Here is a 20,195-nt window from a genome sequence, read left to right as displayed (position 1 = left end):
CCCGGGAGCCGCATCCTCGCGTCGGCGCTGATGTCATCAGCCCGTTGCCAGGGAAACGCAGGGCCCTCGCCGGAGCCGGACGCCTGGGTCCTCCCGGAGCTATCGCTGGGTGAGCGGGGCGGGACCAAAGCAGGGCGGGAGCCCGGACGCCTGGGCCCCCGGCGCAGCCCGGCAAACCGGGGGGGCGGGGGGGCGGGGTGACTCCCGGGTCCGCTCCGCGGCGGCGGCGGGGCGGGAGGCCGGCGGCCCGGACGCCTGGGTCCCCGGCGGCGCCGGGCTGCGGAGCCGACGGGGTTAAAGCGGCGGCGTGACGTGCGCGGGGCGGGCGCGCCCCGACGGCGCGGGGCGCGGGCGGAACAGCAGCTGCCAGCGGCGCCGGTAACGGGAGCGGCGAGGGCATCCCCCGCCCCGGGGCGGCCCCGCAGGGGGATTGGGGGGGCGCGGCGTGACCCCCTCCCCGCGCGGCCGGTGCCACCCTACGTCGCGGGGCCCCGAGCACGGGCACCCCCCCCCCATCGGGGAGCCCTGCCCGGGGATCTCCGGCGTTGCTGCGGTGCCCCTTTCGGAGGGGAGGCCAGGGCAGGCCGTCCCCTCTAGGCAGGGTTGGGGGGGGCGGCTGCCCCACAGCTATGGCCCCTTGGCCCCATAGCAGGGGGCTGAGATGCTCGGGGAGGGGGGAGAGGGTTCCTTCACCTGGCTGTGGGGGTGCAGCTGGGCAGCCGCCTGCTTCATCCTCCAAGGGGGGGGGTACGATCGCCCCCCTCCTGTCCCCGGTGCTGGGGACGGTGGGGATGGCCCCTTGTCCTCATCCACGTCCCCACATCTGGGCCGTGGCCAGGCCGCCTGCACATCTGGCAGTGATTTGGGTTAATTTTAGCCTGGACCCCACCCGGGGGCCCCTGCGGGTGCCAGGCCTGAGCACGAGCCAGGTCCTGAGCCAGGCAGGATGCAGCCCGCAAGGCTCCCTACACCCTGCAATTATGGGCATGGCACTGAGCCTCCCGGCTCTGGATTTAGCACCAGCTATTTGGGGATGACCTACTGCGTGTGCCGGGCGGGAACAGCCAGGAGACGCCATCCCTGCCATGCCGCGTGGGGCAGGGCCGTGGGGAAAGCGGGGCCGCCGCGGCAGCGGGATGCGGCCGGGGGCCCGCTGAGCGCCTGTCCCCCCGCCAGCCCCGTGCCGCCCCACGCCATGGCGGGGCTGCTGAAGACCCTGGTGAGCGTCTCGGAGAAGGCGGCCCACATCGCCCGGCTGTGCCGCCAGGAGGACGCCCTCTTCCACCTGCTCGTGGCCGAGAAGACCGGCACCGACAAGAACCAGAGGTTCGTGCAGGACTTCAAGACCCTGGCGGACGTGCTCATCCAGGAGGTCATCAAGCACGACGTGGGGAAGGAGGTAGGAGTCGCGTGTTCCCTGGGGGGCGACGGGCTGGGGTGCCCCCAGCACCCCCGGCCGCAGCGTTCCCGGGGCGTCGGGCTGAGCTGCCCCTTCCCGTTTTGCCTCCCAGTTCCCGGAGCTGCGGGACCACATCCGCGGGGAGGAGTCCAACGAGTTCGGGAACGGGCTGGGTGAGCAGCTGCGGGGGGCCACGGGGGCGGGGGGCCCGGGAGCCGCGGCGCCCCGGCCGCTGACCCCCGCCGCCCGCCCGCAGGGGAGACGGTGGTGGTGCGGGTCTGCGCCACGCAGGACGACACGGCCGCCCTGCTCTGCCGGGTGCTGGACCGCAACCGGGCGGCCGCTGAGCTCCTGGCGGCCGCCGTGCACCAGGACGTGGAGCTCAGGGACGCTGAGCTGGACGCTGTGGTGCTGAGCATCCCCCCCGAGGACCTGGCCATCTGGATAGACCCCATAGGTGAGGGGCTGGGAGCGGGTGGGGGGCCGTGGGCCCCCTCCCCAAGCCGGTCCAAGCCTGGGGCGTCTCTGCGCCATGCCACAATGGGGGCTGAGGCCCGGCAAACTCGGCTCCGCTCGCAGACTCCACCAACGAGTACATCCGCGGGCAGGAGGACGTGGCCCCCGTGGACGGCATCCACCCCTCGGGGCTGCGCTCGGCGCTGGTGCTCATCGGAGCCTACGACCGGCACACGGGCTGCCCCGTGCTGGGCGTCATCAACGAGCCCTTCTTCCGCAGGGACCCGCTCAGCCGCAGGTAACGGGGGCCGCCGCTCCGCCGCGAGCCCGGGGAGGGGGGTCCGGGCGGCCGCTGAGCCCCCCCCCCCATCCCGCTGTCCCCGCAGGTGGCACGGGAGGTACCACTGGGGGGTCTCGTACCGGGGCGCCCGGCTGTGCTCGCTGCGCCCGCCGCCGCTGCGCCCGCAGCCCTGCGTGGTGCTGAGCCGGGCCGAGACGGCGGCGGTGCGGGCGGCCCTGGCGCCGCTGTGCGGCCCCCGCCTCCGCTTCGCCGCCGGCGCCGGCTACAAGATGCTCTGCGTCATCCTGGGGCTGGCGGACGCCTACGTGCTCTCGGAGGGCAGCACCTTCGCCTGGGACGCCTGCGCCCCCCACGCCATCCTGCGGGCGCTGGGCGGCGGCACCGTGGCGCTGGCGGGGGCCCTGCGGGGCCGGCGGGCGGGCGGCGCCGCGCAGCCCCCCCAGCTGCTCTACAACCGCCCGGCCGAGGGGGCGGCGGGTGCCCGGCGCTGGGCCAACCGCGGCGGCCTCGTGGCTTACGCGCACCCCCAGCACCTGGAGGCCGTGGTGGCCGCGCTGGCCGCCGTGCCGGGGCTCTGACCCCCCCCCCCCCACGGACCCTGCCCCGACCCGGGGCAGTGGGGAGCGGGGGGGGGGGGGGGCCTGCACTGCCCCCCCCAGGTGCTCCTGCTTGGGGGTGGGACCGGGGCTGCGGCAGCATTAAACTGTCCGTGTCACCCGCTGTGTCTGTCCTGGCCTGCCCCCCCCCCGAGCGCTGGGGGCACCCGGATTGGGGGGAGGGGGTGGATGCAGTGTTGTGGGGGGTGTGGGATGGCATGGGGTACCCCAGCTGTGGTGGGAGAAACCGTGGGGCAGGGACGTGGCAGCCCCACTGAACTGGTACGATGTTGGGCAGGACGGGGCCCCCATCGCGGGGTGGGGGGCAGCATGGGGCGGGATGGGGTCCCCATTGGGGGGGATGTGGGACCCCCACGGGGGGGTGTGTTGGGTGGGTGGTGGCAGCAGCCCCGGGGTGGATCCGGCGCCTCGTCGGGGCCGCGGGCAGAGTGCCCGGGGCAGGGCCCGGGCCGGGGCAATACCGGGGCCAGGTTGGGGCGGGTCCGGGCCGGGGCGGGACCGGGGCCAGGGCCGGGCCGAGGCGGTACCGGGGCCAGACTGGGGCGGTACCGGGGCCGGGGCGGTACCGAGCTCGGGGCCGGGCCGGGCCGGGAGCGATACCGCGGCCGAGGCGGTACCGGGGCCGGGGCGGTGCCGGGCCGGGGCGGGGCGGGGCCGGGGCGGCCCCGGGGTTTCCTGTTGACTCGCGGCGGCCCCGTCACATGATCGCGGAGCGCACGGAGCGGGCGGCGGAGCAGCGGCGCCGGTGAGCGCCGGGGCCGGGCGCGAGCGGGGCCGGGGCGGCGGCGGCGGCGCCCCGACGGGGCGGGGGGCCGGGGCGGCGGCGGCGGCGGCGGCGCCCCGACGGGGCGGGGGGGCGGGCCGGGCCGGGCCGGGGGGGCGGGCCGGGGCGGTGGCTGCGCCCCGACGGGGCGGGGGGGCCGGGGCCGAGCCGAGCCGAGCCGAGCTGCCGGTTCCCGTAGGACTCGCCATGGCGATCGAGGGCGGCATGAAGTGTGTGAAATTCCTGGTTTTCATCTTCAACTTCATCTTTTGGGTAAGTGCGGGCCCGGGCACCCCGCCGTGCCAGGAGAACTGGAGTCCCCCAACACCCCCGCCCCATGCCGGAGGTGAACCTGCCTCCCAGCCCCGCGGCAGGCTCCTGCCTGCAGGACCCCCTTGTCCTGCCCAGCTGCTGCTTTGGCCCCCCAGTGCCTCCCTGCAGGCCCCGTGTTGGGGTTCTCCGGGTGGGGGTCACGCTGCAGGGGAGCCTGGGGCTGCCTAGAGGTGGGGGTCAAGGAGGGTGTTGAGGGGAGTGAGTTTGCCTATACTGTGAGCAGCCAGGTGCCTGGCTATTCTGTGGGCCTGCAATGCCATCAGTAGGTTCCAGGGATAACGTGCTTGGGCAGGGCGAGGTGGGCACACCCTGGCCAGCGCTGGGACCAGGAAGCAGAGCCCCAAGACGGGACAGCGAACAGTGTGTCACTGCTGGGGACCCTGGAGGTGCCCAAGACCCCCCCCCCCACCTCGGGGAAGTAGGGGACCGGCATGGCCCCTGGCCCACTCGCTCCCGGCACCCTGGGTGAGCACAGAGCAGGGCTGGGGCAGCGGCACCCGCCTGCTCCCCAGACGGGCCCCACCGCTTTGGGGAAGTCGGGGTGAGGAAAGAGGCACGAGGGCGGCCAACGGCCGGGCCGGGCGGGTGCCTTCCCGGCTCCGCCGTGGCGGAAGCCGGGGGCCGGGAATGACTCGTCCCGCTCCCACCCTGATGCCGCCGAGGCTGAGTCACCCCTCGCAGCCGGCCCTCAGTCTGGGGCGGGGGGCTCGGGCCGCCTGCCAGCCCGGGGTGGGGGGAGAGGCAGGGGGTGGGGGGGTCGCCCCGGCTCACCGGGGACCCCGGTGCCAGGCGCCCCGGAGCCGCCGAGCCGGAGTGTTTGCGCAGCCGAGCCGAGCGGTGTTTGCCCACGCCCGGAGCAAACAGCCCCAGCGGCGCTGGGGGGGGCCCGGCCCGGCCCGGCCCGCCTCGCCTCGCCGTTCCCAGCCCACGGGGCCCGGCCGGAGCCCGCCAGTGGCACCGGTTCCCCTGCGGCCCCCGCGGCGGGAAGCTGAGGGCGGTGGGGCAGATCCGGAGACCGGAAGGCAGGACGGATCCATTTGTGTCCCAGCTCCGGGAAGGGACCCAGGCGTCCTGGCTGCCGCCCCGCCCCTTCGCTCCTCCGCCCGGGAAAGGACCCAGGAGTCCTGGCGCCCCGGAGGAGCGGGGCCGGCGGCACCCACCGGGAAGCAGCGCGTCTGATGCCGCTGCAGCCCCGGAGCGCCAGGGTCCGGCCGGGCCGCGGTTGCCTTCGGCTGTGCCGTGCCGGAGCCCCTCTCCGAGGCCTCTGGCTTCTTCCCGGCATTCCTGCGGCAGCGTTCCCGCGGCGGCGGCCGACGTGGCTCCTGCGCAGCCGCCCCGCGGGGCCGGGCGGCCGGGTGCCCGCGCGGAGATGTCCCCGCCGCAGCCCGGCCCCCCGAGTGCCGTGTCCCCCCAGTCTGGGGCGGACGCGGGACCAAACCCCGGCGCCTTCGGGAGCTGCTGGCCCCCAGCCCGGGTGCCGCTCGGTCGCTGTGCCCCCCGCCCCGAGTGGTTTGGGGGCTGGGGGGCACCGTGGGGAGGTGGCGGGGCGCACGGCCGTGCCCCACGGTGCCCCTGTCCCCCCTCCAGGTGTGCGGCGTGGCCCTCATCGCCATCGGCATCTACGCCCAGGTGGCCCTCAACAAGGCGCTGGTGATCACCAGCGCCTCGGCCTCCAGCACGCCCATCGCCATCGTGGTGGTGGGCGTCATCATCTTCTTCATCTCCTTCTTCGGCTGCTGCGGGGCCTGGAAGGAGAGTTACTGCATGGTCACCACGGTGAGCGCCCGGGGGGCCGGTGGGTGGGCCGGGGGTCCCGGCGGGCGGCCCTGACCCCTGCCCGCGTGTCCCCCGCAGTTTGCCATCCTGCTCAGCCTCATCTTCCTGGTGGAGATAGCCGCGGCCATCGCCGGATACGTCTTCAAGGACAAGGTGGGGCCGCACGGGTTGGGGATGTGGGGGGGGAGCCCGGTGCCCTGTCCCCCAGCCGCTCGCTGACCCCCCGGTGCCCCCCAGGTCCGCTCAGTCCTGGAGGAGGGTCTGCGGGACGCCATGGAGAAGTACGGGGAGGACAAGGCTTTGAGGGAGACCGTGGATGAGCTGCAGAGGGATGTGAGTACGGGGACCCCAGGCGCGCGGGGCTGGCCGAGGCGGGGGGCTCGGCCCTGCTGACCCCCTGCTCTCCCCCCCCCCCACCTTCCTGGTAGTTCGACTGCTGCGGAGCCAACAACTACACGGACTGGGCCGACATCGCGCCGTTCAAGGGCAACGACACCGTGCCGCGGTCCTGCTGCCGGGTCAACACCACCTCCTGCAACGTCCACCCCAGCCCCTCCACCGTCTACGAGAAGGTGAGGTGTCGTCCCCCCGCCCCGCCGCCCGCGGGGCCTGGGCTGGCCCGCGGGGTCCGGCCGGCCCTGACCCCCCCCCCCCCCCCGCCCCACTCCGTGCCCCCCAGGGCTGCCTCCAGAGCATCGAGGCCTGGATGAAGAAGAACATCCTCATCGTGGCCGCCGTGGCGCTGGGCATCGCCTTTTTCGAGGTGAGTCCCCGGGCCGTGCGGCCCCCCCACTCCCTCCTGGGACCCCCCGCACTGGGGCCGTGCCGTTAACCCTGATCCCCTCTTCCTCTTCCAGATCCTGGGCATCATTTTCGCCTGCTGCCTCATGAAGGGCATCCGCAGCGGCTACGAGGTCATGTAGCCCCCGGCGGGTGCCGTGGCCTGGGGGGCTCGGGGGGTCCCCCTGTGCCAAATCCCCCCCCCCCAGGACCTTCCTGGTCTGGGGGGTGTTGCCATTGGACTCCTCCCTGGCTGATGGGGGGGGGGCCCTGGGGAACCCCCCGGGTATTTTGGAAATAAAACAGCTTCCTTAGAGCCACGTGTCCGTCCTGCGCCTGGGGGCCGGAGTGGACCCGCCCCCGGGGCCGGTGGGATGGCGGTTCCCTAAGGGATTTGGGGTCCCTCCCTCGGCTTCCTCCACCCTGCGGGTGCCCCAGGGCTGGGGGGCTGCGAACGGCCCCATCTCGACGGCGCAAACCTGGCCCGTGCTGGGTACTTGGGGACCCCCTACCAGCCCAGCCCCACCGGTTCTCCCCCCAACCCTCCGGGCTGGACACGGGGGTCCGGGGCTCCTCCGCAGCCTGGGAGGGGCCGTGCCCGGCTCGGGGAGCCCCCGCGTCCGGCCCCGGGCACGAGGAGGTTTGCACAGCGTCCGGGCTGGGGGCGAGCGCTTTATTGCCGGGGTGGCTAGCGGACCCGGTGGGCCGGCTTGGGCAGGATGGTGGCCAGGGCGAAGTCGACGAGGAAGGCGGGCAGGTAGGAGGCGGGCAGCCAGAGCAGCTTGGCGTCCCAGCCGGCGCTGTAGCGGGTGCGCGGGTGCCGGGCCCGCAGCGCGTGCTCCATGCACCAGGCCACCTTGCCCAGGTCCGCGTCGCAGATGAAGTTCATGATGAGCCGCTGCACCTTCAGGTCTGGGGAGTGGGGTGGGGGGGACGAGTCAGCAGACCCCCGCTTCTGCATGGGGAAACTGAGGCACGGCAGCACATGCTCCCCGGTGTGCCCCGAGCCAGGGGCTGCCCCCAGGGGCTGGGGGGCTGCCCCACCACCGCCAGCCCCACTCACACTTGCGGAAGAAGTCCTCGCCGTAGCTGAGGCGCGTCTCGGGGGGCAGCCGGTCCCAGAGCTGGCGCAGGGACGCCTCGATGCTCTCCAGGTTGGTGACCGCCGTCTTGAAGAAGCCGGGCTCCACGATGCTCACCTTCACCCCGAAGTGGTACATGTCGCGCCTGCGGGCGGGCACGGCCGTCAGCGGGGCCCCGGCGGCGGTGGGGGCCCCGCGGGGCCCCGGCACCCACCTGAGGCTGTCGGAGAAGGCTTCCACGCAGTACTTGGAGATGCAGTAGCCCCCGCCGTTGGCGGAGAGGCGGCCCAGCACGCTGGAGGTGTTCACCACCCGGCCCCGCGCCCGCTTCAGCAGCGGCAGCAGCCCCAGCGTCACCTCGATGACGCCCAGCGCGTTGACGGCCAGCACCTGGCGGTAGTCCTCCAGGGCCATCCACTCCGTGGGGCCGATGGGGTGGGCCACCCCCGCGTTGTTCACCAGCCCGAAGAGCCCTGGGGAGCCCGCGGGGTCGGGGCTGGCGGGCGGCCGGGGGCCCCGGTGCCCTCCGTGTCCTGCCTGCCCCAGCACTGCTCCTCCTGCCCCTCTCCTGTCCTGGTGGGACTCAGCTCCTGCCCCACTGCGCCGCTCCTGGGCTCCCATTCTGCCCCACAGCACGTTGCCTGGGACCCAGTGGGTCCTACCTCCCATCGCACCTCTCTTGCTGCTGCCATCCTGACCCAAACTACCTCTCCTGGAGCCTCCCATCTTGCCCCATAGCATCCCCTGCTGAGACCCCCCCCCGATACCGTTTCTCCTGCCCCCTTGCATGCTGTGGTGGGGCTCTGCTCCTGCCCCACAGCACCACTCCTGAGACCCTCATCCTCCCCCCCATAGTGTGTGGACTGAGACACCCAATCCTGCCCCATAGCACCCCTCAATGGACCCCTCCATCCCACTGCACAGCACCTCTCCTGGGCCTCCCTGTCCTGCCCTACAGAGACACCCATCCCACCCCTACCACACCCTGGTGGGACCCCTCCAGCCCGCCCCATGCTGCCCCACAGCATGCCCTGGTGGGCCCCCCCCCAACCGCCCTGCCCCGCAGCCCCTCCGCCCCCGCTCACCGTTCTCGCCCACCTCGGCGCGCACCCAGGCCACGGCCTGCCGGACGCTCTCGGGGCGGGTGACGTCGAGCAGCGTGGTGCGCAGGTGGCCGGAGCAGGCGCGCCGCAGGCTCTCGGCCCCTTTCGGGGTGAGGCACGCCGCCAGCACCCGGAACCCGCCCCGGTCGAGCCGCCGCGCCAGCAGGTTGCCGAAGCCGCTGTCGCAGCCCGTGATGAAGACGTGCTTGTCCGCGACGCAGGGCAGCGTCCGGCGGTCCCGCACCAGCCAGCCCAGCGCCCACGCCAGCGCCGCCAGCGCCAGGTACAGCCACATGGCAGGGGCTGCGGAGAGAGGGGGCCCAGGCGTCCTGGGCTGTGCACCGCCCCCAACACCCCCTCCTACCCCCCCCCCCCCCCCGCCCAGCCGGGTCAGACCTTTGCAGCTCCCCAGCCAGGTGTCGAAATTGCCGCCCCTTTTCCTCTCCCGCGTGTGCCCTCCCCGAGGCGATGAACCTGGGTGTCCTGCTCTGCCCCACGCTGTGCCCCACACCAGCAAGCGGGTGGTGGAGGAAAAAAGACTGTGGGCGGGAGGCTGGGCTCCCCCCCCCCCCCGCCCCGCCACCCCACCCCGGCCGCGGCCACGTCTCCCGCTGACCTGTGCGTCCGCGCGGCGTGCACCAGCGGGGATTAGCCGGGCTCCGTACGTCAGCGCCTGGCCGGGAACCAGGGCCAGCGGGGGCTGAGCCAGGGCTTGGGGCAGCCTCCTCCGCCCCCCAGCACCGTGGGGGTGTGCGAGGAGGGGAGAGCGTGTGTGTGTGTGGGGAGCCGCTGCTCCAGCTCTGGATTAACCCCCTCTGCCTCCTGCCCCCTCGGTGCTGTGGGTGCACCCAGGTGTCCTCTGCACCCTGGCTGCATGTGGAAGCGACCGTCACCGCTGCTTCTGGTTCCACCCCCCCGCCCCCAACCTGGCTGTCCCCCCCTGCACCCTGCTACCACCCAGCAAGGCAGCTATGAAGGGCGGCAAGGCCCCATCTGGAGCCCCCCTTCCCCCCCCAACCGCCCTGCACCTTTGGCATCTCCTGGGGCAAAGCTGGGCCGGGCCCACCCCATCCCTGGTCGCTCCCACCAGCTGCTGCCCCACGGGGCTGCCTGGGACTCAGCCTGGGTTTGGGGCAGCCGGGCTGGCTCCAGGCACTGCCAGGGCCATGGGGGGGGGGGCTGCAGCCAGCCCCATCCCTGCCCTCCGGGGACGGGGGGACACCAGGTGCCTCTCTGGTGCTGCCTGGTCCCCTCCAGCCTGGCCGGTCTGCGCACACGAGCTCTGGCAGACTCGTGTCACCCCAGGGCAGCAGGGCCCCGGTGCCCCGCAGACACGAGCCGCAGCCTGTGCCCTGGGTGTGGTGCAGAGCGTGGCCCGAACCCCCGCCGAGCCCCCCACATACCTTCCCCGGTGGGGGCGGAAGGCTCCGGGATGCTGCTCCGGCTGCCGCGGCAGGAGCCGTCTGAGCCCGGGGGGGGCCGCGGCCGCTCCTCCCCCTGCGCCGCTCGCGCGGGGCAGAGCCGGCAGCCAAAGTTCACGGCGGGCCGAGCCCGCCCCGATTCCCTCGCTGGGAGCAACGCCGGCACCGTGGGAAGGAGGCAAGGGCCTGGGGGTGCCGGGCTGCGCCTTCCCTCATTGGGGCAGCACGAGGCAGGGGGGGGGGATCTGAAAACGTGGGAGCCTCTGACCAGAGCAGGGAGGCAGGGCAACCCCCGAGGTGTGCCAAGGACCAGGACACCTGCCCCCCACCCCGCCCCTGCGAGGGGGTAACGTGCTGGAGCTGGGGCTCAGCTGGTGCCGAGATCTCCTCCGACCACGTGCCAAGCGCGGGGGCAAGGGGATTAGAGCCCTCCCGGCCAAGAAGGGGCCCTTTGTCTGGGAGAAAAAGAGGCCTCAGAGACCGAGTTAAGCGTTAAGGAGGATGAGGGGGCTTAGGAGGGGGCAGCTGAGGGCTGTGCCAGGACCCCAACGCCAGGCACACGCCCGTCCCCCCTCTCCAGCTGGCGACGCTTCTGCACACTGCTCGGTTCAACCACTCCGCTTTATTCCACCCTGGGCCGGGTCCCCATTGCTCAGGGCAGGGGGGCCCTGGGGCAGCGAGCCCCCACTGTGGGGCAGGGCGGATGCTGGCTGGGAGGCGGCTGACAGCAGCTGCGGCTATGCAGTGGGGCCGAGCGTGAGGCGCAGGCTGCGGCTGTGTTATCAGGCAGGAGCAGAGCCGGGGCAGGACGGCGGGAGCAGCTCCAGCGGCCGGGGCCGACGCGGCGGAGGCCAAACCCCACGGCTCAGGAGCAGGACGGCTGCAGCTGCCCCTTGTACACATACTCCAGGGCGGTGGCGATGGTCCGCATGTCCATCTCGATGCTGCGGGCCCAGTTCTCCACGTCACCGATCTCCTGCGAGGACAGGAGCCATCAGGGAGTAGCCAACGGGACTGGGGTGTGTGTGTTGGGGGGGGAGGTCTGGCCCTGCCTCAGTTTCCCTCCAGTAGCCAGAGCTCTGCAGGGAGTGGAGGCTGGCTGGGACGCCGTGGGGCTGGCTGGGACGCCGTGGGGCTGGCTGGGACGCCGTGCTCAGACCCTGCAGCAGGTTGCTGGCAGATGGCGCTCCCGGCCTGCTCAAGTGTGAGCGAGGCGGCCAGGGGACGCAGCCCACCCTGTCCGGGGCTGACCGCGCCCCCCGGCACTGTCGGGAGCTGACACCGGGCCGCGGCAGGCACAGCCGTGGCCCCATCCCTTGGCACTGGGGGGGGTGACTAGGGGCACGGGTGACGCAGGGGGTTTCCAGCAGAGCCACTTTCCCCATAGCATCGCAAAGGCGGCTCTGAGGCCTGCGGCCGAACGGGTTGATTCTCCGGGCCGGAGCCTCCGTGGCCGGGAGGGGAACAACCCTGCGTAGCGCCGGACTGGGCGCAGCGGGGTCGGGGAGACCTCAGCGTCTGTGCTGGCACCTCATGGGGCCCCTGCTCCCCTCCTGGGCTGCGGACGGGACCATCCCGGCCGGGCCTGGGTGCGTGGATTGCCCCCCAGCCCGGCACCGCTCGGAGCCGGCCGTGGCGGGGGGCGGAGGCACCGACCTTCAGCGCCTGGTTGAAGTTCTCCACCATGGTGATCCACTGGCCCGTCTGCTTGGCGAACTGGGCGGCCTGGACCTGCAGCGTCTTCACCTCGTGGTCCAGCTTCCTCTGGTTCACGTAGGCCTGGGCGACCCTGGGAGGAGACGGCGGGTGGGCGCGGGGCCGGGGGGGGTCGGCCGGCCGCCGGAGCCCCCCGCGCGGGGAGGCCCCGGGCTGGAGGCGGGCGGGAGGCCGGAGCCCGGCGCTCACCCGACGTTGAGGTGATCCACGAGCGCCTCGGTCAGGCAGGTGGCGGCGGCGATGGCCTCCTTGCGCCTCCGCTCTGCGGGAGGCGGCGCGTCCGGGGCGCGGGCGAGAGGGGAGAAGAGAAGTGACATCATCAGGGTGCGGCATGACGTCAGAGCGCTGGGCAGTGACATCACCGCACAGCGCTCGGGCAGCCCCGCGGGCCCTTCCCACCCCCTCCCCTGAGTGACAGCTCTCTGGGCCAATAGGATCCCGCCGCCCGAGCGGCCCGGCTGTGAGTGACAGCTCCCTCCGCCAATAGGGCCGTCGCTACCCCGGGGGGAGGCGGGAGCTGTCCGAGAGGAGCCGCTCTCCACGGCGGCGGCGGCCGGGCCGAGCCGGGCCAAACCGAGCCGGGCCGAGCCGGGCCGGGCCGGGCCTCACCTCACCTTGCAGTTCCTTGCGCTCGCTCTGCCGGGCCTGATGCTCCTTCAGCAGCCGCGACAGCATGGCGGCAGCCGGCACCGGCGCCGGGCCGCGGCGCCGCTGCCACGTGACCGCCCACGTGACCCCCCCCGCCCCGCCCCGCCCCGGCTATGGGGTCCCGGGGGGGCCAGAAAAGTTCTGGGCGCTCGGCCGGGGGGGGGTGGGGAGCCGAGGGGGCTGTAGGCGCCTGGCTAGCAGGCTGTGGGGAGCAGAGAGGCCCCAGAGGGCCGTAGGGGCCCAAGGAGGGCTGCAGGAGCCTCCTGGGCGTGTGGTAGGGTGGCCTGAGGGGGCTATAGGGGTCCGGCTGGGGGTGTGGGGGCCTGAGGGGGCTATAGGGTCCCAAAGGGGGTACAGGGGCCTGTGTAGCAGCCTGTGGGAGCTCGAGGAGCCCTGAGGGGGCTGCACTGGGGGACTGAGGGGGCCCTAGGGGCCTGGTCGGCGGCGTGGGGGCCTGAGGGAGCCGTAGGGGCCTGGCCAGGGGCGTGGGGGCCCGAGGGGGCTGTCGGGGCCTGGCTGGGGGTGTGGGGGCCCGAGGGTGCCCTAGGGGCCTGGTCGGGGGCATGGGGGCCCGAGGGGGCTGTCGGGGCCTGGCTGGGGAAATGGGGGCCCGAGGGGGCTGTCGGGGCCTGGCCGGGGGCGTGGGGGCCCGAGGGGGCTGTCGGGGCCTGGCCGGGGGCGTGGGGGGCCCGAGGGAGCCCTAGGGGCCTGGCCGGGGGCGTGGGGGCCCGAGGGGGCTGTCGGGGCCTGGCCGGGAGCGTGGGGGCCCGAGGGGGCTGTCGGGGCCTGGCCGGGGGCGTGGGGGCCCGAGGGGGCTGTCGGGGCCTGGCTGGGGGCGTGGGGGCCCGAGGGGGCCGTAGGGGCCTGGTCGGGGGCGTGGGGGCCCGAGAGGGCTGTCGGGGCCTGGCCGGGGGCGTGGGGGCCCGAGGGGGCTGTCGGGGCCTGACTGGGGGCGTGGGGGCCCGAGGGAGCCCTAGGGGCCTGGCTGGGGGCGTGGGGGCCCGAGAGGGCTGTCGGGGCCTGGCCGGGGGCGTGGGGGCCCGAGGGGGCTGTCGGGGCCTGACTGGGGGCGTGGGGGCCCGAGGGGGCCGTCGGGGCCTGGCCGGGGGCGTGGGGGCCCGAGAGGGCTGTCGGGGCCTGGCCGGGGGCGTGGGGGCCCGAGGGGGCTGTAGGGGCCTGGCCGGGGGCGTGGGGGCCCGAGGGGGCCGTCGGGGCCTGGCTGGGGGCGTGGGGGCCCGAGGGGGCCGTAGGGGCCTGACCGGGGGCGTGGGGGCCCGAGGGGGCCGTAGGGGCCTGGCCGGGGGCGTGGGGGCCCGAGGGGGCTGTCGGGGCCTGGCCAGGGGTGTGGGGGCCCAAGGGAGCCGTAGGGGCCTGGCTGGGGGCGTGGGGGCCCGAGGGGGCTGTCGGGGCCTGGCTGGGGGCGTGGGGGCCCGAGGGGGCCGTAGGGGCCTGGTCGGGGGCGTGGGGGCCCGAGGGGGCTGTCGGGGCCTGGCCGGGGGCGTGGGGGCCCGAGGGGGCCGTAGGGGCCTGACTGGGGGCGTGGGGGCCCGAGGGAGCCCTAGGGGCCTGGCTGGGGGCGTGGGGGCCCGAGGGGGCCGTCGGGGCCTGGCCGGGGGCGTGGGGGCCCGAGAGGGCTGTCGGGGCCTGGCCGGGGGCGTGGGGGCCCGAGGGGGCTGTAGGGGCCTGGCCGGGGGCGTGGGGGCCCGAGGGGGCCGTAGGGGCCTGGCCGGGGGCGTGGGGGCCCGAGGGGGCCGTAGGGGCCTGGCCGGGGGCGTGGGGGCCCGAGGGGGCTGTCGGGGCCTGGCCAGGGGCGTGGGGGCCCAAGGGAGCCGTAGGGGCCTGGCTGGGGGCGTGGGGGCCCGAGGGGGCTGTCGGGGCCTGGCTGGGGGCGTGGGGGCCCGAGGGGGCCGTAGGGGCCTGGTCAGGGGCGTGGGGGCCCGAGGGGGCTGTCGGGGCCTGGCCGGGGGCGTGGGGGCCCGAGGGGGCCGTAGGGGCCTGACTGGGGGCGTGGGGGCCCGAGGGAGCCCTAGGGGCCTGGCTGGGGGCGTGGGGGCCCGAGGGGGCCGTCGGGGCCTGGCCGGGGGCGTGGGGGCCCGAGAGGGCTGTCGGGGCCTGGCCGGGGGCGTGGGGGCCCGAGGGGGCCGTCGGGGCCTGGCCGGGGGCGTGGGGGCCCGAGGGGGCCGTAGGGGCCTGGTCGGGGGCGTGGGGGCCCGAGGGGGCTGTCGGGGCCTGGCCGGGGGCGTGGGGGCCCGAGGGGGCCGTAGGGGCCTGACTGGGGGCGTGGGGGCCCGAGGGAGCCCTAGGGGCCTGGCTGGGGGCGTGGGGGCCCGAGGGGGCCGTCGGGGCCTGGCCGGGGGCGTGGGGGCCCGAGAGGGCTGTCGGGGCCTGGCCGGGGGCGTGGGGGCCCGAGGGGGCCGTCGGGGCCTGGCCGGGGGCGTGGGGGCCCGAGGGGGCCGTAGGGGCCTGACCGGGGGCGTGGGGGCCCGAGGGGGCCGTAGGGGCCTGGCCGGGGGCGTGGGGGCCCGAGGGGGCTGTCGGGGCCTGGCCAGGGGCGTGGGGGCCTGAGGGGGCCCTAGGGGCCTGCTGAGGCAGGGAGAAGCCGGGCAATTTCTGCAGCAGGACTTCAGCACACATCTTCTAAATCCTGTTTTACTTCCCAGACCACTGGAGCAACCCGCTCTGCAGGAGAACAGGGATTCCCAGGCTCTCCACCTCCTTCGCCCCTGGAGTGGGACTGAGGTTTTGTCTGACTCTCCTGCACACAAGTAATGTGGAATTGCCCTTAGCAGGCTTCTCGATGTCAGGCTTGGGTGAGCTGGATAATGAATAGCACTGGCAGAAGGAGAAATGAAGTGGCAGAGGATGGGGGGAGAGCCTGCCAGGCACTGAAGCTGTGAGTGTTAGCCAGCCAAGTGCACTATGGAAATTAAATTGGACTGCAGAGCACTCCGGCACTGCGTCGTGACAGAAGAGTGAGTAGGCAGAAATACTTAGATGTGTCTGATCTCACCGGGTTTAATCAGCTTTAGATCTGGAACAGGGCAGATCTGTTGGACAGGCGCCGGCTGGCCTCAGTGATGGAGCCGGGTCAGGAGAGGGGAGATCTTGCCGTCCCCTTGGAGTGGCCGGGAGTATCAGGAGGGTGGGAAGCGTGGCCTAGAAAAGGCTGAGAGGGCAACGACTGGAGCAGGGGCTGTGCTTATCCAGCTCAGGACCGGCAAGGCAGGCAGGGCTCAAGCCACTCCGACAGGCTTTGGGTGAGGAGAGCGCACAGTGGTGCCTTGCTGCAGCCTCCGTATTGACTGTTTCTTCTTGAGCTCTCCACAGAGCAGTTGTGGTAGGGATCGCTCCCTCGCTGCCGAAACGCAGCCCTTTGCGGCGTGCACTTCCCGCTCCTCAACCTGGAGCAGGCCTCCTCCTGGAGAGGAGGCAATTCTCCCACCAGTTGTAAGCTAGAAAAGTTGTCTCTGAGCAGTCTTAGCTCTCTCCCAAAGGGATCTTTGCATCCCAGCTGGAATCTCAATGTGGATTTAGTTCCTCATTCTTCTGGTATCCTGTTGCCTTCGTGCTCTGAGTGGGTGACCTGGAGGCACTCTGACTACAGTTGCAGGAACTCAAGCATAAAATGTGGCCAAAGATAAACCAGTGAATGGGTAAAAATAACCCCGCTTACTCCCCACACGCCTGTCCAGTATCAGCCTGCTTCAGTTACACAAACAAGCCCTTGCCTGCAGAAGTCCATGCAGCCCTGGGAAGGGCAGAGGAATTTGTTTCCATTGTTGACTAGTGCAGGTGCCGGGTTAATAGGGGTGCTGTGGGGCAGAGCCAGCTCTGGGGCTGTGTGTGGTGGAGCTGCTCTGCTCCTGCTTGTGCTTGGGCGTGTGTTGAGGTCAGTTGCTGCTTGTAAGAGGTGTGGGTGTATCTTGGGGGGGTGGTGTCTGCTCAGGGCTCTTGGAAGTTGCTAGAGAGTCTTGTTGTTTGCAGGGGTAATTCATGGCAGCTTCTCCCACCCACAGGAGCTCCAGCACAAAGCCTTGCTGGCTGAACTGCGCCGACCCGGTGCCTGCCCTTCCTTCCACAGGAATGAAGCAGTGAACGTCAAGGGCCTGTGAAGGAGCTTTGCTGGTAACAGTTAGCGCCTCCCTGGAGAGCGCGTGGGACTTAACACGTCTCCGAGGTGTGGTCTGTGGCTCTGTGCACACTCCGGGGTGCACCGCAGCTTCCGTTTCTGAAAATGCATCTACAGCAAAGATGCCATCTCATGTCTTTGATGTGAGAGCTGCAATCTGACCTTGACTGCTTGCTGCAGAACCAGGCTGCAGGAGGCAGTGCGGTGCCTCCTGAGCGTGGCTGCTCTGCCCTCCGCTGTCCCCTCACTCTTTCCCTGCCTTTCTTCTGCGTGAGGATGCTCAGTGGAGGGGCTGTGGGAGCCTGGAACTGATTCAACCCTTAACAGAGCTAATAGTGCTGAAGTGGTTTGGCTGCTATCGTGAACTGGAGGAGTTCTCAGGAGCATTTCTCTCCCACCCTCTGTCTGGAAGCGAGCAGTGATCCTCTCCCTCCTCCCCCTTACGCTGAGCTCTGCTCCCATCCCTCTTGCTCCCTGGCTTCAGCTATTCAGTAGCTGGTGGGTGAAGCTGTAGCTTCCAGGAGCTGAGGGTTCAAATCCAATAAAGGTCTTGTAGTGAAGTGAATCCTCTAAACAAGGAAGTCTTTTCTCATGACACGTGAGATGCTGTTTAACAAACCTCCCCCCTTTTCATTCTCACCCCAACCAAAACCCCCCTCCGCCCGCCGTGTTTCATGCCTGAGCCTGTGGGAACAATGTCCTGATGGGTGAGCTGGGCCTGGAGAAAGCGTTCCCTTCTGGAAACCATGCCTCATTTGGAAGTTGGCCTTTGTATTGAAAATAAAATTCTCATGAGACAATGCTGAGGATATAATAAAGTCTGTAGCGATTCCAAGGAGCATGAGCGAGCACATACGCGTGCATGCGCTTCTGCTCTCGCTGCTGTCCGCTCCTCTGGAGGCAGCGGCTCCCGTTTGCACAGCGGCTCGCGTTGTGCAGCAAAGCCGGCTGTGCCGAGATCCGACTGCCAGCTGCCAAAAGGCAGCTGGTGCTGGGGAAGAACGTAGCTGTTCCCAGCACGCACGGAGCCAGGAAGGACCAGAAGGTGGGGAGGTGTCTGGTTCTCCATTCACAAAAACGCTTTTTGGGGCTGGAATTCCCCTACCCACTGGGCCTCTACCCCGAGGCGGATTGCTGACAGGGGGGCCAAGCCTCCAAGGAAGTAGTGGATTTGCCATCTCTTGGTGATTCCTAATGCAGACCAGCTGCTGTTCTCAGGCACATCAGCCAAACAAGTTAGTGAGCTCAGCGTGGGGAAGCAGGACGAATTCCCTGGCTGAGAAGCTGCGGTGGCTGCTCCAACGGTCCGTGCTGGCTGAGCACGTGCGAAGAGCAAGGACTTGTTTAATGCCGCTCAAGAGAAAGATGGGAGCGTGGAGCGGAGGGCAGGGCTGGCAGATCTGCTGTTCCCCAGAAGCCCGAGCTCCTGGAGCCCTGTGATGCTATAGTGAGTTTGAGGAAAAACAAAGTGAATTCCTGCTCAGGAATGTGACACCCATTAAGGTTTCAAGATCCATGCAATGATGGGGACCTATAAACTTGTTTATATTGATGCTCGCGGCCGTGGTGCCAGGGGGAGAGCGGGGTGAGCCCTGCTTTCTTCGCTGTTGGAGACGCGTGCTGGGAGCCCTCACCTTCCCGCGGGCACCGCGCTGACGCCTCGGTCAGGTGGGGCAGGCTCCTGGGGGTCCCCTCTGCGCCAAGGGCCTGCGGCACTGGCCCGGGTCACGTTTTAATTTAGACTGGCCGCTCATCTCATTTCCCGACCGCAATCGCCTCCTTTTCTATTTTTATCGGCCTGATGCACCGGTGATGCCATCCCCTCTCGTCAGATGGGCAATTTACAGCTATTGCTGGAAGAGGAGAGGCCGAAGGGGAATTCTGAGCGCGGCTCGGCTCGACTCGGCTCGGCTCACCGCTGCGTGGGGGGGTCAACGGCAGCCGGCCCCGGCCTGGTCCCGGGGGGACGGGGCTGAACCGGGTCCCTCCTCGCCTTCCCCTCCCAGGAAGCGCTCCTCCGTTTCCCACGTTCCCCACGTCAGCCGGGATGTTAAAGAGGATCCTGGATTGCAGAAGGGGAAAGGGCAGGCGAGCCGTGGGGAGGGCTGGACGGGGGCCAGGCGAGGGCCGGGCCGGCGGGAAGGGGCTGCTGGCGGTCCCGCGGGCCCGGCGAGCCGGGGGACGAGCCGCTGCCGCCGCGGCCGGTGCCCAGCTGGAGCTAATTCGCACGGCCAGGGCGGCCTCGCCAGCTCACAAATAGCTTCGGAGGCCTTCGGAGAGCGGCAGCGGTTAAAAATAGCCGGTGCGCTGGAAAATATGACGGCCCCCACTTCTCCCTCCCCCCCCCACCCCGAGCTGCCCTTCGGGGTGCAGGACAGCGCCCGAGTCGCTCCCGCGGGGCCCGGCCGTGCCGTCGCTGCGGGGCCGCGTTCGCGCTCGGGGCGGCCGCGGCGGCTGCCGTGCCGGCGCGGGGTGTCGGGGAGTCGCCCCTCCGCAAGGAGCGTCGGGGAGGGGCGTCGCGGCGGCCGGGCCGGGGGAGCAAACACCTCGCGATGCACTGCGATACGGGGTGCGATACACTGCGATACGGGGTGTGGAACACCGCGAGACGGGGGTGCAATATGCTGCAATACGCTGTGCAGCACGGGGTGCGATACACTGCGATACGGGGTGTGATACACTGCGATACGGGGTGTGATACACCGTAAGACAGGGGTGCAACATGCTGCACTACGCTGTGCAGTGCAGAGTGCAATACACTGCGATATGGGGTGTGGTACCCCGTGAGACGGGGGTGCAATATGCTGCAATACACTATGCAGCACGGGGTGCGATACACTGCGATACGGGGTGTGGTACCCCATGAGACGGGGGTGCAATATGCTGCAATATGCTGTGCAGCATGGGGTGCGATACACTGCGATATGGGGTGTGGTACCCCATGAGATGGGGGTGCAATATGCTGCAATAAGCTGTGCAGCACGGGGTGTGATACACTGCGATATGGGGTGTGATACCCTGTGAGACGGGGGTGCAATATGCTGCAATATGCTGTGCAGCACGGGGTGCGATACACTGCGATACAAGGTGCAATACACTGCGATACGGGGTGTGGTACCCCATGAGACGGGGGTGCAATATGCTGCAATACGCTGTGCAGCGCGGGGTGCGATACGTTGCGATATGGGGTGTGGTACCCTGTGAGACGGGGGTGCAATATGCTGCAGTAAGCTGTGCAGCGCGGGGTGCGATACGTTGCGATATGGGGTGTGGTACCCTGTGAGACGGGGGTGCAATATGCTGCAATATGCTGTGCAGTGCAGGGTGCAATACACTGCGATATGGGGTGTGGTACCCCGTGAGACGGGGGTGCAATATGCTGCAATACACTATGCAGCACGGGGTGCAATACACTGCGATACGGGGTGTGGTACCCCATGAGACGGGGGTGCAATATGCTGCAATAAGCTGTGCAGCACGGGGTGCGATACACTGCGATACAAGGTGCAATACACTGCGATACAGGGTGTGGTACCCCATGAGACGGGGGTGCAATATGCTGCAATACGCTGTGCAGCGCGGGGTGCGATACGTTGCGATATGGGGTGTGGTACCCTGTGAGACGGGGGTGCAATATGCTGCAATACGCTGTGCAGCACAAGGTGCGATAC

The 20,195-nt window shown here is 70.9% G+C and overlaps 4 protein-coding genes and 1 long non-coding RNA gene across 7 annotated transcripts; 3 read left to right on the top strand and 2 right to left on the bottom strand.

Annotated features, from left to right (window-relative positions):
• The first annotated feature begins 763 nt into the window (after positions 1-763).
• Positions 764-2,871, top strand: INPP1 (inositol polyphosphate-1-phosphatase). Its single transcript, XM_062597453.1, has 5 exons — positions 764-1,399; positions 1,512-1,572; positions 1,656-1,856; positions 1,979-2,153; positions 2,242-2,871. The coding sequence occupies exons 1-5, from the start codon at positions 947-949 to the stop codon at positions 2,732-2,734; spliced, it is 1,383 nt and encodes a 460-aa protein (XP_062453437.1). The 5' UTR covers positions 764-946; the 3' UTR covers positions 2,735-2,871.
• Positions 2,872-3,410: 539 nt separating this feature from the next.
• On the top strand, positions 3,411-6,741 carry CD63 (CD63 molecule). Its single transcript, XM_062597435.1, has 8 exons — positions 3,411-3,518; positions 3,736-3,809; positions 5,457-5,645; positions 5,724-5,798; positions 5,883-5,978; positions 6,074-6,217; positions 6,325-6,408; positions 6,503-6,741. The coding sequence occupies exons 2-8, from the start codon at positions 3,744-3,746 to the stop codon at positions 6,566-6,568; spliced, it is 720 nt and encodes a 239-aa protein (XP_062453419.1). The 5' UTR covers positions 3,411-3,518; positions 3,736-3,743; the 3' UTR covers positions 6,569-6,741.
• Positions 6,742-7,084: 343 nt separating this feature from the next.
• On the bottom strand, positions 7,085-10,035 carry RDH5 (retinol dehydrogenase 5). 2 transcript variants are annotated; one of them, XM_062597415.1, is made up of 6 exons: positions 10,014-10,035; positions 9,227-9,283; positions 8,593-8,913; positions 7,722-7,980; positions 7,489-7,652; positions 7,085-7,337 (listed from the first exon to the last, which is right to left on the bottom strand). In XM_062597415.1, the coding sequence occupies exons 3-6, from the start codon at positions 8,903-8,905 to the stop codon at positions 7,114-7,116; spliced, it is 960 nt and encodes a 319-aa protein (XP_062453399.1). In that variant the 5' UTR covers positions 8,906-8,913; positions 9,227-9,283; positions 10,014-10,035; the 3' UTR covers positions 7,085-7,113. The 2 variants fall into 2 exon arrangements, with proteins under 2 accessions (XP_062453399.1, XP_062453398.1); XM_062597414.1 differs by lacking the exon at positions 10,014-10,035 and adding an exon at positions 9,007-9,108.
• Positions 10,036-10,634: 599 nt separating this feature from the next.
• BLOC1S1 (biogenesis of lysosomal organelles complex 1 subunit 1) lies at positions 10,635-12,488 on the bottom strand. The gene is made up of 4 exons (XM_062597514.1): positions 12,362-12,488; positions 11,937-12,009; positions 11,688-11,820; positions 10,635-11,007 (listed from the first exon to the last, which is right to left on the bottom strand). Exons 1-4 carry the CDS (start codon positions 12,420-12,422, stop codon positions 10,897-10,899), a joined length of 378 nt encoding a protein of 125 aa, XP_062453498.1. The 5' UTR covers positions 12,423-12,488; the 3' UTR covers positions 10,635-10,896.
• On the top strand, positions 12,260-17,089 carry LOC134152278 (uncharacterized). 2 transcript variants are annotated; one of them, XR_009960983.1, is made up of 3 exons: positions 12,260-12,669; positions 15,056-15,367; positions 16,396-17,089. It is a non-coding gene; the product is annotated as an uncharacterized LOC134152278 (long non-coding RNA). The 2 variants fall into 2 exon arrangements; XR_009960982.1 differs by having other exon boundaries at positions 12,263-12,669; positions 16,412-17,089.
• Positions 17,090-20,195: the final 3,106 nt, after the last annotated feature.

The sequence above is a fragment of the Rhea pennata genome, chromosome 29, assembly GCF_028389875.1.
Source record: "Rhea pennata isolate bPtePen1 chromosome 29, bPtePen1.pri, whole genome shotgun sequence".
Taxonomy (NCBI): domain Eukaryota; kingdom Metazoa; phylum Chordata; class Aves; order Rheiformes; family Rheidae; genus Rhea; species Rhea pennata.
The sequence above is the reverse complement of the archived record's forward strand: the minus strand, read 5'-3'. Positions and strand labels throughout refer to the sequence as shown.

Bases quoted from the DNA above. Each gene is read 5' to 3' on its own strand.
- RDH5 (XM_062597415.1), bottom strand. From the start codon at position 8,905: ATGTGGCTGTACCTGGCGCTGGCGGCGCTGGCGTGGGCGCTGGGCTGG. The intron at 7,981-8,592 runs GTGAGCGGGGGC...CGGGCTCCCCAG, and splicing joins CGCCGAGGTGGGCGAGAACG to GGCTCTTCGGGCTGGTGAAC. The intron at 7,338-7,488 runs GTGAGTGGGGCT...CCCACTCCCCAG, and splicing joins CGAGGACTTCTTCCGCAAGT to ACCTGAAGGTGCAGCGGCTC.
- BLOC1S1 (XM_062597514.1), bottom strand. From the start codon at position 12,422: ATGCTGTCGCGGCTGCTGAAGGAGCATCAGGCCCGGCAGAGCGAGCGC. The intron at 11,821-11,936 runs GTGAGCGCCGGG...GTCTCCTCCCAG, and splicing joins GTGGATCACCTCAACGTCGG to GGTCGCCCAGGCCTACGTGA. The intron at 11,008-11,687 runs GTCGGTGCCTCC...CTGTCCTCGCAG, and splicing joins ACTTCAACCAGGCGCTGAAG to GAGATCGGTGACGTGGAGAA.
- INPP1 (XM_062597453.1), top strand. From the start codon at position 947: ATGCAGCCCGCAAGGCTCCCTACACCCTGCAATTATGGGCATGGCACT. The intron at 1,400-1,511 runs GTAGGAGTCGCG...TTTGCCTCCCAG, and splicing joins AGCACGACGTGGGGAAGGAG to TTCCCGGAGCTGCGGGACCA. The intron at 2,154-2,241 runs GTAACGGGGGCC...CTGTCCCCGCAG, and splicing joins AGGGACCCGCTCAGCCGCAG to GTGGCACGGGAGGTACCACT.
- CD63 (XM_062597435.1), top strand. From the start codon at position 3,744: ATGGCGATCGAGGGCGGCATGAAGTGTGTGAAATTCCTGGTTTTCATC. The intron at 3,810-5,456 runs GTAAGTGCGGGC...TCCCCCCTCCAG, and splicing joins TCTTCAACTTCATCTTTTGG to GTGTGCGGCGTGGCCCTCAT. The intron at 5,799-5,882 runs GTGGGGCCGCAC...GGTGCCCCCCAG, and splicing joins GATACGTCTTCAAGGACAAG to GTCCGCTCAGTCCTGGAGGA.